Source organism: Rhyacophila brunnea, unplaced genomic scaffold (assembly GCF_057557595.1).
Source record: "Rhyacophila brunnea isolate RB1 unplaced genomic scaffold, BYU_Rbru_1.0 scaffold_23, whole genome shotgun sequence".
Lineage (NCBI taxonomy): Eukaryota > Metazoa > Arthropoda > Insecta > Trichoptera > Rhyacophilidae > Rhyacophila > Rhyacophila brunnea.
Window position 1 is genome coordinate 30382808 of NW_028232893.1, and position 18026 is coordinate 30400833.

Genomic DNA, 18026 nt, shown 5'->3' on the forward strand with positions numbered 1-18026 from the left:
CTGGCCAGCGACTAGCGATGATATCATCACAAGTTTATTGGGCCACACGTACTGAGTATGGGTAGTTTCATCCGATACTTGAGTACACACTCTGGTGACAGTATTTCCAACTCACCTCTAGTCCGTAGGTACCTACCAGCGTTCAATACAATAAACAACTTCTTTTGTAGTTTATGAAGGCCATGCTTGTTTTTGGGATGTTTACGGTGGTTTTCAGAGACCGCTCATTTAAAAATACCTATTCTCTGATATTATAAAGAGTACGGCTTATAACGAGTCAGAGTCAGTCGAGTTATATAATTCAGTCGGTCCCATCTTCCTCGTAATAACCAACTGTAGTTATCAAATATTATCTATGGGTATTTTATATAAATAAGTGTGTTAGATTTTTTACTATATAGCCTATCTAGAGCTCAGTGGTGAATTGCAAGATGCCGATCACATCCTCTGGGAGTGTCCCCATATGTCGGTTGAAAGGGAAGAGCTTCTAAAGTCGGTCCGACCCTCAGTTGGACCGGTCGGCTATTGCGACTTGGTATCTACGAGGGAAAATTTCTCAGCTTTTAAAAAGTTTGCGGCATTATACGGCGAGCGAGAAGGTCTTTTCTCATTGAGAATTGACCGTAATACATTATATGGAAGTAGGGATCACGCACACTCTAGTGCACGCTAACCAAGGTATTGGGAAGTTGCTCCTGGGACACTTTCGGCACAAATTTGAACAGCGCCTATCGTTTGTTACGCCACTGTATACGCCCGCATTACGGGTGTGGAGACGTGGCAGGTGGTGGAGAGAAAAGCAAGCCTATCCAGTTCAGACGGTCAAATTATTTTTTCACGACACGGAGCGATAATTTTACCGATTTCACGAAGCGGAACATTTCGAGCCCTGGCTGTGCTTTGTAAATTTCCAAATAAATCTAGTTTTTTTGCTTCACTTTCGTAACATATTCTGGCTGCATCTACATTAAAGAAAGTTTCTTCAACATCTTTGGTATTATCATTTTGTTAAAAAAAAAAAAAACAACATTAAAGTTAAATGTCTTGCTTCAAATAAATTATATTTTGTTTGATATTAAACAATATTCACATTTAGATACATGTAATATGGGACTTAGATGGTATGAAATTTTCCATTTAAATTTAAAGTAATGAACTACAAAAGACAGTCATAAAGACAATTTTTTTACAACATTATATACGTAGGTGCATAATATAACAATTTATTTTACTTAAGTATATTAAATCAGAACATTAATGATATTTGGACTATGTCATATATCTATATAAGATGAAACCTTAGACTATAAATACATCAATCAAACATTTTTGCGTTACATTGTATGGCATTCAATTATTTTTGAAGAAGGAATATGAAGTTGTATGTTTTTTTCATGTTTGTGTTATCCTTTTTTCAATTTTTTACAGAATTTGTGAATGTTTTTATATTTCACATACGTTTGAAAATCGTTAAAGCCATTTAAGTTTAATACTATAATGTGTAGATGGTGCTGGTAAGTTTTAAAAAATCAATTAAACCAATCCATAATAATTTAGGTATGCAATGGACGACCAGACAAAAAAAATATACACTTTTTCAGTCATGCTTATATTTTCTTTTCGTTGAATTAATACATATTATAGATGGTCTTGGTTAGTTCTCTACATTCATGAAACCCTGCCCAAACCAACCCACAATAGTTACATTATTCTTCTATCTATAAAAGATCCAAAATTATGTATTTACAATTTGCTTGCAATTTGAGATTTTTTTTTTAAGTGTTTTAATTGATAAAAATACATCGAATCTGATTTCGGTATTACCATTATATTGAAACTAAGCTGGCTTTCGAATACGTCGATGTGACGTCATCGTTATTCACGAAACACACGTTGCCAAATGGAGCTCCACAGATTGGTCGAATGCCACTTTTTAGTTTGAAAAAAACATCTACTGTTGCAATCATGACAAGACGGGCTGCCAGTCGAAGACGCCAGGACGCACACAAACACATACGAATTGGTCATTCCTATATCGGCTCGCCAATCGCCGCATCCATATATCTATACGTTTCGAATGTTACATGCGACCACGTGCTCTGCAGATCTGCACGGTCTACATAAGCAACACTGGATCGACGTTCGTGGAAGATTTGATTTATGGCTGTGCGGCAGACGAGGCGAGTTTAGATGTGAGAGCCGGCTAACATGTCTCAAATTGGAAGCTTAGTATTTTTCTGCTAGGTGGAGCATTCGGCTTGCTTCAATCGAGCTTGCGTCAGACTAGAGGGAATGTGCAACGCATGGGTGATGCCTTCTGGTAACATCCAAGATCCACATTGGATCAGTGGCGAAGGGTGAAAGTAGGCTGTTAAGATCCGCCATAAATAGTGCACATTAAACTTTGTCAGTCATACGTATTTGTCTTTATTGAACTAACACTACGATTTATCAATGGTGTTGTTTAGTTTTTAAAAATCAATTAAACCCTACCTTAACCAAACCATAATAGTTTTGGTATATTTTGGACGATAAGAAAATTGTTGACACGTTTTCGTCCGTATGTTTTCCTTTTTTGTTTTCGTTGGATTAAGAATACATATACATATTGTTGGTTATTTTTTTTAATGTATTAGACCCTGCCTAAACCAAACTGTAATAGATAAAAATAATATTCTGTCTATAAAATATACAAAGGTTTGTATGATTTAATTGGATAATTTTAGATAGTTTATAGATAGACGAGTATTTTTTTAGTATTATCTATTATGGCTTGTATTTCGCAGGGTTTAATTTAATTTTGAAAACATACCAGCACCATCTGTAAATTGTAGTATTATTTCAATGAAAATAAATACGTATGACTGACAAAATTTAATGTACACTATTTGTGGCGGATCTTAACAGCCTACATCTACTCTTCAGCACTGCATTGGATTGTAATACCAATGTATAATGTATAATGAATATTTAATTAGTCAATATATATACCCAGCGCTCGAAATGGAAAAGTTTACGAACCGGAGCGCTCGACAATTTTTCTGAAGATATTTACATAGTCATCAAATCGTATGTGTATTTTATAAAAATAATTGTGTCAGATTTTCTATTCTATGGCCCTATCTAGCTCAGACGGTCAACATATTTTTTCCTCGAGACGATGCGATAATTTTACAAATTTCACGAGCCGGAACGGCGCTCCGGTGCGTTCCGTTCCATTTTGAGCCCTGTATATACCGCGTTTTGTGTATAGCTTGATTCATTAATACATAACACATTTTAATGTTTGTTTATTTTACACCAAAAACAATTTAATTAGTTTGGTACGTATGATTATCAACGGTTGATCTTTTAACTACTTAGTTTTGGGTTGTCGTAAATAGTAACTATGGCAACGCATCAACAAGCTTGAAGTAAACCCCTGTTGGCAGGAAGACTAGGTACTCATTTTGTTTGCCATTTTAAGGCATCCACTCTGCATCATTGTTAGGGTTTGCAGATCTCGCATGCACGCTAACATCGGATGGGTCTTCGATCAAGTCTTCCTTGTCCTTTGACAGATTGTTGTAGACTTTCTTTCCGGCTGATGCCACGTATTCGATGCCGTCACCTGGGAATAAAACCAAAATATAAAGTTAAGAAATCGGCCGTTGAACTCTGAAAATATCTGTGGTGGTCTAAAGCGCGAAATATATTATGGTGCATGTCGCGGACTATCACGTTACATCACAGTAAGATGCTGCTACGGAGAAAATGCGTAAATGTCGATTTCTTGGTGTTTAAAATGTCATCAGACTGATGCCCTCCCACCCCGTAGCACATTTTGAACCTAAACGATAATTGTCAGTTAGCAAAATCTGCCGAAATCACCAGAACAACAATGAGGTCACCTTACGTTGAACCGCACTGCATCGACACTTGCATGACGTTTTGAACGGTTTTATCATTTTCTAGATATCTACACTTTTTCGAATCATGTCAAAATCACGTTATTTGTTTTTAGTGGTTGGTACTATGTATTTTCTATAAGGGTTATGTACAAATATTATCTATGGATATAATATTGCAAGTAATTTTAACGTGCATACACGTAGAAACTGTTAAAATTAATTGAAATTAGGTAGCATGAATAATTAATAATAATTTAAATTACTATTACATTAGAGTTGACACTCTCTATAATTGAATTTGGACAGGTGGTAATCGTTCAAAATATTCTGAAAAATGACGAAACCATAGACTAAATTCGTCACCGTGACAGCGTGACAGTGACGTGACATGCATCTCAATTTGATCACAACTTTAGAGTATTCTCTTTATGGCGAAGGTTATCCGTTGAACTCATGGGTGAGCATAGACAGCGTAGATTGTGTATGAACTGAGTATGAAGAGAGAGGAAGTGAAGTAAAGCTAGGGTACCACTCAGCGCTCGAAATGGATTTAATTAACGAACCGGAGCGCCCGATAATTTTACGAAAATATTAACATAGTTATCTAATTGAATGTTTATTTTATATAGATAAGTGTCTTAGAATGTTTATTATATGGCATATCAATCTTCCACGGTCAAATTAATATTTCCATGAGACGGTGCGATAACTTTGTGGATTTTATGAACCGGAACGGCGCTCCGGTGCGCTCCGTTCCATTTCGAGCCCTGGCACCACTGTGCAAGGTACTAAGGGAATAGATAATAAGGTAAAGTAAGGTAAGCATGATATTGCACTGTAGTAAGAGGGAGTCACTGTCTCTTCATGAAAAATCAATCACCAATTTAAATTATTACAAGTATCAAGATAAACGTCAAATTTTAGATTAGTTTATGGAGAATTGTGTACCAATTTTTTCGCCGGCCTTCCTCACGACTCCGGCCACGTTGCCGGATGAGAAGGTGTTCGGGTCGATGTCGATGTTGACGCCCTCCGTGGTGCCGTTGGGATGCTTCGGGCAGTCGGTCTGCGAGATGATGGACAGGTCAAAGTGGTCAACTCCGAAACCTTCCAACTGGGTGCGGAGCTAGAAACAAATATTAATATTAAATTTATAGTCCAGTAAAGTTTTTTTGAATGTATTGGAGGTATGTAGCTGAAATTTGGCAGGAATGTAATCATCAATCTATTTTATTGACTGAAAAAATCCTCATCAATCCGTGCAGGACAGTTCATCCCTATTTTGATGGATACAAAATCTCATTTGGAATTGAAATTGAAACCGGCTTGTAATTTCCTTACAATTACATTTGATATAAAACAAAAACTAAAAAATCATGCCTCGTAAAAATAGAGTGTCTGAAAACTTGTACGTATGCAGTTCGCCGTATCACACTTCTCCGTGAAATGTTGTATCGGAAATATAGTATTATGGCTGTATATTAAAGACCGTCCAACCTCTTTGGGTCATACAGTACTGACATAAAATTCTTGTCTAAATAAAACACGGTTCTTGTCGGTCTACAGGAAGCCAGCGACAAACAAATTTTGAAAATAACCGATATACTGGATTATTTGCTAGGTTAGGTTAGGTAAGGTAAAATATCAAATCGAACATACCTATCAAATTGAATATCAGATAACAATAATGTTAGCTAGCGTTATTTATCAGATATTTGAAACCGATCAATATCAAATTAATGTTTATATTGAATCTAATAAAATTGGAACATTATTGTCTACAATGCTCCACGAAAAACGTGTAATTTATAGTATACGGCCATCTCTTTCTCATAAGAAAGCTCGCGGCGAACTGTGCTACGGTGAAATGTAATAAGTACAATTTACACGTACCTAACCGAGAAAATTTGGGCAGGATGAGTTAACAAATAAAAATAAAAATATTCTTTGCCAAAATCAGCGATGATTAATCATATTGAATCTAATAAAATTGGAGACCATATTATAGTATACCGTCATTTCTTTCTGATAAACTGTGCCACGGTGAAATGTTTTACATAAAATTTACATGTAACCAAAATAGATACATTAAATAAATACATATTTAATAGTAAAATATAATCTATCTTTATACTGATAATACAAAAAAAAGCTATTTTCGAAAATAACAATTTCGCGTATTCAAAGTTCGTTCTTTTCTCATACATGGGTACTTATAGTTAAATGAATAATTAATATCGAAGGTAGGATGCTGAAATTTGGTACTATTAGTTTTTGGGTCCTTTATTACGAATAGTATAGACCATTGACCATTAGTGGAAAAGGCGGATGTGAAGCAGAGATAAGAAGGCGCAGACAGATTGCGAAGAACGCGATGACATATCTTACCACTATATAGAAGGATTGGGGAATTTCAATTGCCACGAAAACGATGCTTCTCCATATTGTAGTACGCCGTACTATGCACCCTGAGAGCAAAATATGGTGTTGGTGCCGAATGCTTACTATTTCTTGGACAGAGCACAGGACAAACCAGTCAGTCAACCAGAGACTACAGATAAAGGAACGGCTCTCAAAAATATGTTTGAGACATATTCTGCAGTTTTTCAGAAACCTTTGGCTATTCTCCAGGGAAGTTGACGCAGAAGGAGAGCATCACCAAGTGAAGGAGTTAACTGGGAACAGCCTTCACTCTTCCCTGAGAGAAATAGATGTTCGAAAGGGGTAGAAAAAGTGGTCGCTCAAAAGATAACGGAATTTAATGGCGGCCATGATGCTCAAACACAGTGACGTCCCGTGGGGGTAGGAAGATTGAGTGTCGCTTGGGGGCGGCAGTTACTCCAAGGGCGCAAATCGATTAAAATCATTTGGTATATATAGAAACAGCTATCTAAACTTAGTAATAACGAAAATATCTTTCCATTATAAAAATCAGCTCACTGGTTGGAAACAGTTTAACAGGACTGTCGGGTTTGCGATGTCTAGATTACTTCCGTTGCCTTTCGACCTCCTTGGTGACCATAAACGACACATACATATTTTCGTATAACTAAAGGCAATGACATTAATATGGACGAATCATCTGGAAAAATAAATGACACTCACTTTATTGTCGGGTCTGCCGAATGGCATAATCTGTTCTAACGCCATTACAATAAAGGTGATATTGCTATAAATTCCTGATGCTTTTTGTTGGGTCTGCCGAATGGTTCGGTTCGAACGGGTTCTCTCAAATGAACATTGACATTAGAAACACTGCTCTAACGCCATTACAATAAAGGTCATATTGTTATAAATTCCCGATGCGTGATATCGCATAATGGAAATTGCGTGACGTCTACCTGTACATGCGAATTTACTTGCTAGCTACTGTATTGAGTGCGTCGTCCATTAATAATGTCATTGACTAAAGGCTAACTTATTAATCAGTGCTCACAGAAGTTGTGTTGGCCTTCAAACTAGAGATGCACCCTCTCCTTCTAAAGCCACTGTATTACCAACGTCAAAAAAAATCCCCACATTTGCGGAAAAATATTTATAAATTTAATTTTGTATGTTTTAGTGGTATATATTTTGTTAGTAATGTATCCGTACAACACATTTCTTAGATATTGGAGTCATGAAAGGATGATAAAAAATATTGTATTAAAAAATGGGGTGGCATTTTGACGCGTCCTAGGGGCGGCATTTTGTCTAGGGACGTCACTGCTCAGACATGAGGAAACGACGAAGAAGAGAGAGAAGAAAAATAGCATTCTTGCATAATTTCAGTTCCCTACCTTGGACCATCACATGCACAAACTTTCCTTGACTACCAAAGCAACTTGTCTATGTTAATTTGACTTTTGGTTGTATCATAGTAATGAAACCCAAATAGGCATTCATATAAAAAATGATGCTAATAGTTAATTATCATTCTATTTTTAAATTATAAATAGTTTGTGACCAACCTTGGCAACCGTTGATGGCGATAGGTCCTTCCTTCTCGATAGAATCGTTGCAGACTCCCTATGAGCGAATGTCAACTTCTGGCAGGTGAAGATTGCGGCATAGTCGTTATAATTTGTCGCGAATACTATATAACTGGCACTACCTCCAATACCTGTCAATTGAGAAAAGGTTTACAAGTTCAAAACACAAAATTAACAATATTAATTTCGTTGTCGTAGTCCTACACCCCCACACACGGAATCAACTAAATTATTATCGTAGTAGATTTTTGGGTTTATACCGCGTGTCCTTCTTCCTTCTTTACTCGACGTTTCGGGCTCTCGTTGCAGAGGCCATTATCAAGAGATGATATGATAATGGCCTCTGCAACGAGCCCGAAACGTCGAGTAAAGAAGGATGAAAAGACACACTGTGGAAACCTAGGGGCGGCAGGTTATATGAAAGTATGGTAAAGCAGGCAAGTATAGTGAAAAAGTATGGTGAGGCGGGCTGGTAATCAATTTGTGGCAAAATTTCCACGTTAACATTATATTATATGCGTACGTTATAATGACCAAAGTAAATCCTCCGTGGTGCACTGCATTTTTTTTTATCCCGTCGCTATTTCTCGTAAGTTGTCGGTTATTGTTGGCCTGCTTCATTCAGTTGTATGAGAAAGCCGATTCTTTGCCCCTCTCTTTATTTAATACCTCTATGGCGGAAACCCAAAAATCTACTACGATAAAAAAAACAACCGTGAAAGCCTCAAACATTATATAACTAAACTATTAATTTTAGGTCAGTATACGGCACCTAGGCTCAGAGTTGAGGGATTTTACGATTGAAGGACTAATACTAACACCAAACCTACCCTATATTATATTATATTACATACAAAAATGCCCTAATTCACCATCAAAAATATCAAAATGTCTACAAAACAAAATTATGACTTAAGACGATACTTCAGTGAAACGGCAAATAATTTTCTCGCTGGAATTAGGAGAGCGAACGTCGAGGTGTGAATACGTCAATTTGTTTCTTGATGGCGACGGGAGCATTAATTCTTAAATCATCTAACGATGACTAAAAACGTTACCCATTTACTTGAAAAAGAAAACATGTCAATGAATATATTATTATTGTTACTAATAGAACATTACATGGATGCATGTTGGATTTATATGACAAATTATATTTCGTTAGGCATGCGTCATTTGTACCCGCGACCGGCAATCCGCGCATCGCCTAGCCACGATCTTTTTAGAATATGCCTCAACTGAGGTATAGCCTTAATGAAATTGCATCCGTCCTCGCGTTCATTGTGTACGAAAATGGCATAAGTATTTTATATATTTCATAGATAGAAGAATATATTTTATTTTTTATCTATTATGGTTTGGCTTGGGCAGTGTATAATTTAATTTAAAAAACTAACCAATACCATCTGCCATTTGTATTCTTAATTCAATGAAAATAAATAACTATGACTGACCAAATTTTGTTTTCACTATTTATGTCGAATACACTTCGCTACTGGAAGGTATAGAATAAAAATTTATTAATTTAATAACACTAGTTTGACTTACTCAGTGGAAACCTGACTATCATCTTGGCGGGTATGGAGTTGTCAGGGACCTTGAGGGTTCCAGTGTACTTGTAGTCGTGCTTGAGAGGCGTCAGGCCGAGAGCAAAGTGCTGGGATACCTGCTCTAACTCGTACTCTTTTGGTTCATCAGTCTTGGTGAAATTGTAGGTGATGCAGCTGGATGCTGTTGAAGTCTTCTGGATGACGTACCATAAGCCGAGCATCTGGAAAAGAACCGAGGGAGAAAATTGTAAATTATTATTACTTAAATACTTAGATCATATTTTTAGTTCGTAATACTGTGCGTAAGGTGCCGGCATTTCAATCGGGGGCTCAGGGTTCGATTCCCGGTGAGGTCACAGTATATTATGTGATTTTCTCAAAGTCTGGTTGTTTGTGATTATTTCACTTCTTTTGCAGACACTACTGTTTTACTAACGCTATTGTCATTGGGGCGCATATCCAGTTATAGTGTTAAGACATGTCAATGAATATATTATTATTGTTACTAATAGAACATTAAAGTGCCCACCACCACCCGTCATCTATACACAGCCGCGGATATGCACGGCCGCTTTCTATGACGCTTTAAACGTGTCTGAAAGAAGTGATTTTAAGTGCTCATTCCGTCCCGAGACGGAGCCGCACGGGACTGACGCTGCAACCATGCACCGTAGTGCTGAAAGAAGAAAGTTAAGAAAGAATTTATTTTTTTTATTTTTTGGACTGGCTCTGCTGTTCGCTGATATTAAGCGCTTTGTGTACCCGCATACTGAGTGTCACGAATTGAAGTGGATGAGTCTACAGAAGAGTCGAGACTATCCCGCTCCCCATACGACGCTGCAAATTTCTCGAATGCCGCAAAGTTGGCCTCGGTTGCTATTAAATAGACGCATGTTGGATTTATATGACAAATTATATTTCGTTTGGCATGCGCCATTTGCACTCGCGACCCGCAATCCGCGCATCGCCTAGCCTTGATCTTTTTAGACCGTGCCTCAACTGAGGTATAACCTTAATAAGAATATGTACCTATATCAAAATGTTGACAAACATTTTGTATACTTAAGTATTTATATTTTATATTTGTATTGAATATACATTTGAAAATATGCATTATATTATAAAGGGGTGGTTTTATATATGCGAGCGTGCTGCATTTGAAGGCTCTGTAAACAAAAAAATCAAAAATTGTCCATGAATGCGAATAAAAAATAATATTTTAAAATAGTTTTTCCATAAGTTATACATATAAGAAAGAAATCAGACATTTTCATTGATTTCATTTTTTTCAATACAATTGCTGAATTTAAACAATAATATATTTTTTTTGGGCCGAGAGAGTCTCGAATTCTGTCCTGGTGAGTACTTTCACCTCTAAGCTATCGATCCGTATATGATTCATGAGAATTATTTCTTATTGTGGCAATCAGTATATCTATTCTATAGACAAGACTGCTATCGGCGGCTTTCGGGGGTAGTTTATCATATTTATGTATTGAGGTATTATAATTGATACAATAAGTTAGCCGTCTAAACTGTCAAAACTATCTATCTCGCTCTAAAAGTTCAAATTCAAATTTATTTATTTTACATATAATGAACATACCAAATTATAAATTCAAAGCGTTCACGACATGACATAAAATAAGTGTTAATAATTTTTAAAAATAAAAATACAGAGAAATGTGAGTTAATAATACAATAAGTAATGAAATAAGAAATAAAATAAGAAAAGAAATAAAATAAAATAAAATAACAAAAATAAAAGTAGATGGAAGCACACAGAGTGAACTTTAATAGACCCTATCTTAAAAACTTATAAAAGAACGTCCACCTAAATTCACTCTCACGTAAGTGGAATATATCAATATCCGAAGCGATTTCATCAAACATGGTTATTTATGTAAACACAGCCAAGAGAGGTGATGTTAAAACATAGCACGTATTGTAACAATTATAACTAACTTATTGTACCAAATATAATACATACCTCAATACATAAATATGATAAACTACCCTCGATAGCCGCCGATAGCAGTATTGCGTATAGAATAGAAGCGCAGGAGGCATTCGGCAATCTAATCAATTAATTAAGTTAAACAATTATGATGCGAATTCATTAAAATTACTGTAAATATTTTGCTCTGCATAATTTTGCAGTGGGTTAGTCAGCTTTTGTAAGTACGAGGGTGGGTCAATAAGACCTTAGAAAAGCCGACAGGTGGCGCGACTAGTACTGTAAGCGGTTTGTTTTCATGCAGCGGCACTACCGATTCAGTATGCTGCGAAGTTTCAATCAGATTGGTCGGGTTGTTGTGTGTTTCTCGTACATTTAAAAAAAAAAATTGCTTGTTTACAAAAATGGAGAAAATTGAGTTTAGAGCTGTTATTAAACATTTTAATATAAAAGGGTTAACAGCAAAGGAAATAAAAAATGAGTTGGATTTAGTTCACGGCATATCTGCTCCTTCACTTGCAACTATTTATAACTGGTTAAATGAATTTAAACGTGGTCGTACATCAACAAAGGATGAACCACGCTCAGGACGTCCTGTAGAGGTGACTACACCAGAAATGATCAATAAAATCCACGATATGGTGTTAAGTGACCGAAGATTAAAGTTGAGTGAGATAATTGAGGTTACAGGGATCTCAAAAGGTAGCGTCGTTTCTATTTTACATGACAAATTGGGCATGAAAAAAATTTCTGCGTTTGCTCACAGTCGACAATAAACGAAATAGGGTGGTGGCCTCTAAAGCCCTGTTGTCGCTCATGCAACGCAATCCGGATGAATTTTTTCGTCGCTTTGTGACTATAGATGAAACATGGATACACCACTATACTCCCGAGACGAAAGAACAGTCAAAGCAGTGGATTGTGAAAGGCGAACCATGTCCAAAGAAGGCGAAAACCGTAAAATCAGCTGGTAAGGTTATGGCTACTGTATTTTGGGATGCACGTGGAATTATTTTCGTTGACTATTTGGAAAAAGGAAAAACAATAACAGGGGATTATTATGCATCTTTATGGGACCAGCTAAAAAACAAAATTGAAGAAAAACGGCCTCATTTAAACAGGAAAAAAATCCTCTTTCATCAGGACAATGCCCGTGTTCACACATGTTTACGATCAATGGCTAAAATTGAAGAATTGAAGTTCGAATTGGTCGACCACCCACCGTATTCGCCAGATTTAGCCCCCAGTGACTTTTTCCTTTTCCCAAACTTAAAAAAATGGCTAAGTGGACAACGTTTTTTTTCAAATGAAGAAGTCATCGATCGGACAAATGCTTATTTTGAGGACCTTCCGAAAACTTATTTTTCTGACGGTTTAAAAAAAATTGAGAAACGTCTAACCAAGTGTATTGAGCTCAAAGGAGATTATGTTGAGAAATAAAAAAAAAATACAAAAATAAAAACTGTTTTAATGCTTTTTTCTAAGGAATTATTGACCCACCCTCGTATTTGACCTCAGAAACCGGTTATCGAACGTGTTGTAACGAGTTTATTTGGTTTTTTCATAAACGGTTATAATTACAACACTACTACGAAATCCCAGCGGTCACTATATGTTATTTATTATGAGGCTTTCTGGAGCAATCAATTTGTTTATGAAAGGGTTTAACCAGCGCCATCTTTAGATTAATAAAGCCTGAGCATAACTTTTTGCACAAGCAACGAGTGGTCCACTTTTCAGCTGTCAAAATAAAATCCCAGATTGCTTGACATATTGATTCGCCCTTTCTCGTTTCAAATTGAATTTAAAAAATTCTCACATCAAATATATTAACTATTAGTGTTATTTATAAATAATATACATTCCTATTATTCATCAGCTGTCAAAGTCAGACCAGTCCTTCACACAAAAACCGGTGGTAATATCGATTTCTAAAAAATATGTAGCATTGATCTATGCATTACATTTGTAGAAAGTGTATTAATGCTTGTGTATTAATTATCATTTAACTCATCTATAAGTGAACATGAGAGACGCGTCAGTATGAGCACTCCATAGACAATGACAGGTCATCCATAGACAACGGGAGGGGCGGAAAGGTAGGACCAGGAATGTATCGGCTTTCTCTTCAGTCATTATTCGGAAATGGTTTAACCCAGTGGTAGTCAACCTGGTCCCTACCGCCCACTAGTAGGCGTTCCAGCTTTAATGGTGGGTGGTAAGGGTTTTAAAAACATTTTCATTGTGCATCAGCTTCAGGGATCTCATTAATAATTTAATTAATTAAATTTAATTTCATCAGACTTCATTCTTCTATGTATGCAAAGTAAACATAAAAAGATAAATTTAATTACAGTAAGTTGTTTTATGAAGATTTATTCTGCCAAACTTAGCGAAAGTCTGTCATAAAGTATTTGGTAAGTAATTATTATTATATGCTTTAACTTGCTGTAATTCTGCTTTATAAATTTTATAAAGTAAAGTTACTTCCCTACTTTATAAATCACCATTACTGTGGAACCGGTGGGCGGTTAGAAAATTTTACTACTATTATAGATACAAAAGTGGGCGGTAGGTATAAAAAAGTTGACTACCCCTGGTTTAACCCATCAGATATCAGTGGCGAATACCGAGTTTTGGAGTATGAAATGAAGTTTATAGTACAATTATTATCACACACTGGGATAGTAAATAATATAAGTTCAAAATGTATACAGTCCAGTCGCAAAAATAAATATACAAAAATAAAACAAAAATGTGGAGAACATTAATGTTTGCACAAGCATAATTTTCGTGGCAATTGAAATTCCCCGATCCTTCCATATAGTGGTAGGACGTGTCATCGCGTTCTTTGCAATCTTAACCATAATCCTTTTGCTATTCCATACCTAATTTTAATAAACTATATTCTACCGGAAGATATGGTTGAGCTTCCTTTCGATAATTCTTTTATCATATCTAATTAGATATTATAGAAAACAAAAAATCATGTTGAGATAACGTTAAACTTTTGACCATATCTACATGCGGTCTGTGGTTACATACTATTTATTTAATAAACTATTTTTTTTTATATTCAACGAATAAGACACAAGATTTGAGAACGTATCTTTATATAATTTGAATATACATAGTTTAAAAACATCTAATGCATATACACACTAGAAAAAACCATTTGGTAGAAAAATAATTACAAGATAAAAAGAACGTTTTATTTACCACGTTTTTAAATTTTCTGTTGAATCATATAAACTTGACAATTCTATGTCTTAATAATTTAGGACAAATAAGGCAATTGTCAACAAATATTTTTTTTTGCTATTTTGCAACAAACAAACAAATATAGAATACTGAAATGTCATTTTGATTTCCATAGCCAATAATAGTGGATTGGATTACGGATTTCTTCCGAAATAACTTTTCTTACAAAACAGAATTAACTGAATATGAATTTAATTCTACTTAAAGATGGCTAAAAGTATTAAAAGAATGTATTGGCATCGTGTTCTGATATATTCTAAAAGTTTCAAATGTCTAACTAGTCGGGGAGTTAGTTAGAAATCGATTGCAAGATTTGTACTGGATAAACAACTACCGGACAAACAAGAATACGAGCTACGAAAAACGTGGTAAAATACGACACCCGACTGGACTTGAACCTGTATCTGCTGGATTCGCGCCAGTATCAGCGCTCGAAATGGAAAAGTTTACGAACCGGAGCGCTCTTCTGAAGATGTTTACGTAGTTATCAAATTTGTGTGTATTTCATAAAAATAAGTGTGTTAGATTTTGTATTATATGGCCTATTTAGTTCAGACGGTCTAATTATTTTATCCACGAGACGGAGCGACAATTTTACCGATTTCACGAACAGGAACGGCGCTCCGGTGTACTTTGGTCCATTTCGAGCCCTGGCCAGTATGCTTTTCCAATTAAGCTACGGGAATCTAAGTTAATTACGACGATTTTAATTATTATTGTTGTGACATGAAATGCGTATCCAAGTGCCAGATAAATGTAGGTCTCCACCTGGTCGATCAATTTATTTTTTGGTCAATCAGATAAATCAAAATAGAAGTATTATCTTTGTTACATTCATTTTTGGCCTACTACGTTACTTATTTCAGCAAATTACTGCAGTCTGCAGATACCCACTAATGTATATTTAAAATTATCTAACATTTTGATGACGTCAAAACGACAACATAACAATATTATGATTTTTTACGTTTCAATAATGAGAAAACAAATACGAGATAAGTAATACAAACTGGACGCAAACGTTTATAAACATTAGCATGTAGGTATTACACTTGTTTATCCTGTGTGAATTATCGTTTTATATATATATTTCTATATATTATGCTATAATTCAGAATGTCATATATTGAATAGATAGTTAAAATATGTAAGAATGTTTGTTCTAAGTATTACCCAAGAATATCTTCATTAAAATAAAATAATTGGTACAAGTCGGTTATGGAGATAAAATTCATGAATTCAAGAATAAAAACCTAACCTAACCTAACCGAACCTAACTTAACCTAACCTAAGCTAACCTAACCTAACAAATAATCCAGTATATCGGCTATTTTCTAAATGTGTTTGTCGCTGGCTTCCCCACAACCGACTTATACCAAATAATTATTAAAATTTTGGTTTTTTCGGCTGGCACCTAGTCGGTAGTGACCCCAGCGCATCTATTCTATACTTACACAAGACTGCTTTCGGCCGCTGCGGCAGCCATCTAGAATAGTTTCGTATCGAAGTATTAGCACTAACTTATTGTAACAATTACAATAAGATAGTTGTGATTGTTACAATAAGTGCTATATTTTAATAGTATCTCATTTGGCTGTGGTAAATTTTAGAGCGAGATAGACAGTCTTGACTTTTTAGACGGCTAACTTATTGTAAATGTTACAATAAGTTGTAATACTTCGATACAACCCCACCCTTGATAGCTGCTGTAGCGGCCAAAAGCAGTCTTGTGTATAGAATAGATGCGCTGAAGCGGATCCGAATGGTTTATATATTGGTATAACCGAGGAATCTCCACTCTTCTTTCCACAAACACTACATCATGTTTTCTCAAATTTCTTGTGAAACCAGTCGTATTAGTGTTTATTAATTATTTTATTTATTTTAATATTTTCCCCACACTAATAGATTCTTAAACGTGTATATATGTTTGTATAATTATTAATTTAATGTAAATGAGTAAGTATGTATGTGATTCCAGCAGGGCTCGAAATGACCGGAGGGCACCGGACTGCCGTTACGGTTTGTAAAAGTATCGCTCCGCTCGTGGAAAAAATATTTTGACCGTCTTAGCTAGATAGGCCATATAACAAAAAATCCAACACACTCTTCAGAAAATTATCGAGCGCTTCAGTTCGTTAACTTTTTCCTTTAGAGTGCAGGATTCCAGTGGATTTTTGTATTTTAGTTTTAGACGGTTACCTAATAAATTAAATATTTGGCCGCTTTAATTCTGTAACGCTACGGGCCTATTGCACAGTTCATTCACAACAGAAACCTCCATCGTTCACCTCTGTCACGCAGTCCTATTAACAGTTAGATTATATAGTAACAATTTATTTTGGTATTTGTGCCGCAGATGGCCGCCATGAGCTTTTAATTTTTTTTTACAAAAACAGTTTATTCCATGTAGACAATTATAATAAACACCTTTTTCTGTCGGCGCATAGAATTTTCGATCCTATAATTGTTAATGGAAAATTTTCATACATTTTGATGCATCATTATCAAAAACTAAGATTATATTATGTAATATTAGGTTGGGGTAGGTTAGATTAGGTTAGGTTATGTTAGGTTAGGTTAGGTTTGGTTAGGTCTAAAAAGAAAGTTATAAAATCTCATGACGGCATCTGCGGCACATTTACCTTTATTTTAATATTTAATTTTGTTTACCCGTTCCATGTCGAATCCATGCATTGGCGTAACTTCAGGACACCGACCCAGGTGGTACGTGTGTCCCCATGTAGATCCAATTGCAGCGAAAACAATAAACACAAAACACGACAATCGCGCCATTTCTGCGTTATCTCGATCAACACTAAATCAAATTAAAACAAAAAAAAAAACACTAGGCACAGTAAACGTCAAATAATTTGAAATGAAAATGTTCCAGATTCAAATCACTGTCAAATAAAATAACAAATGAATGAATAACCTAAGTTTTATACGGCAATGTCTGTCACTTTGTTTATAAAGAGATAAATAATTTGTGTGCGCGTCAAGCCGACTGCCGCGACATTGACTGCTTGCAAGATCTATTCAGTGAATATTTCTTTTATATTTTCATTACTGAAGCTACGCAGTAGCGTCCCGCAAACCACAACTGTCTTAATTAATAAAGTAACATTTTTCTAACACATTTCCAAGGCTTTGGGTTGGATACCGGAAAGTAAGTAAAGATGTAGGAAGAAGTAGGGTTCCTATATTATTTGACGATGCTAAAAAGAGGACGTATTTCATAATAATTGATAGCTGCTCCATAGTCCAATGTCTTACGTAGTTTCCGGATTCCACCCCCGGTGCCAAGGCCGTCTTAATGTCGAGGATTATAATAGTAGGCATAAGATGAAGCAGACCAAAAATTTACTGGACAAATGGAGCTACTAAGAACTTTTTT

General features: G+C 35.6%; 1 protein-coding gene across 3 annotated transcripts; it reads right to left on the reverse strand.

Moving 5' to 3' along the window:
* Window positions 1-1030: 1030 nt before the first annotated feature.
* Window positions 1031-17653, reverse strand: LOC147069845 (apolipoprotein D-like). Of its 3 annotated transcripts, XR_015071189.1 has the most exons (8): window positions 17303-17653; window positions 9410-9632; window positions 7841-7992; window positions 4839-5016; window positions 3238-3610; window positions 2884-2997; window positions 2209-2425; window positions 1032-1842 (listed from the first exon to the last, which is right to left on the reverse strand). XR_015071189.1 is itself a non-coding variant. In XM_085950610.1 (5 exons), the coding sequence occupies exons 1-5, from the start codon at window positions 17423-17425 to the stop codon at window positions 3462-3464; spliced, it is 825 nt and encodes a 274-aa protein (XP_085806736.1). In that variant the 5' UTR covers window positions 17426-17653; the 3' UTR covers window positions 1031-3461. The 3 variants fall into 3 exon arrangements, 1 of the variants encoding a protein (XP_085806736.1); XR_015071188.1 differs by having other exon boundaries at window positions 2209-2997; XM_085950610.1 differs by having other exon boundaries at window positions 1031-3610.
* Window positions 17654-18026: the final 373 nt, after the last annotated feature.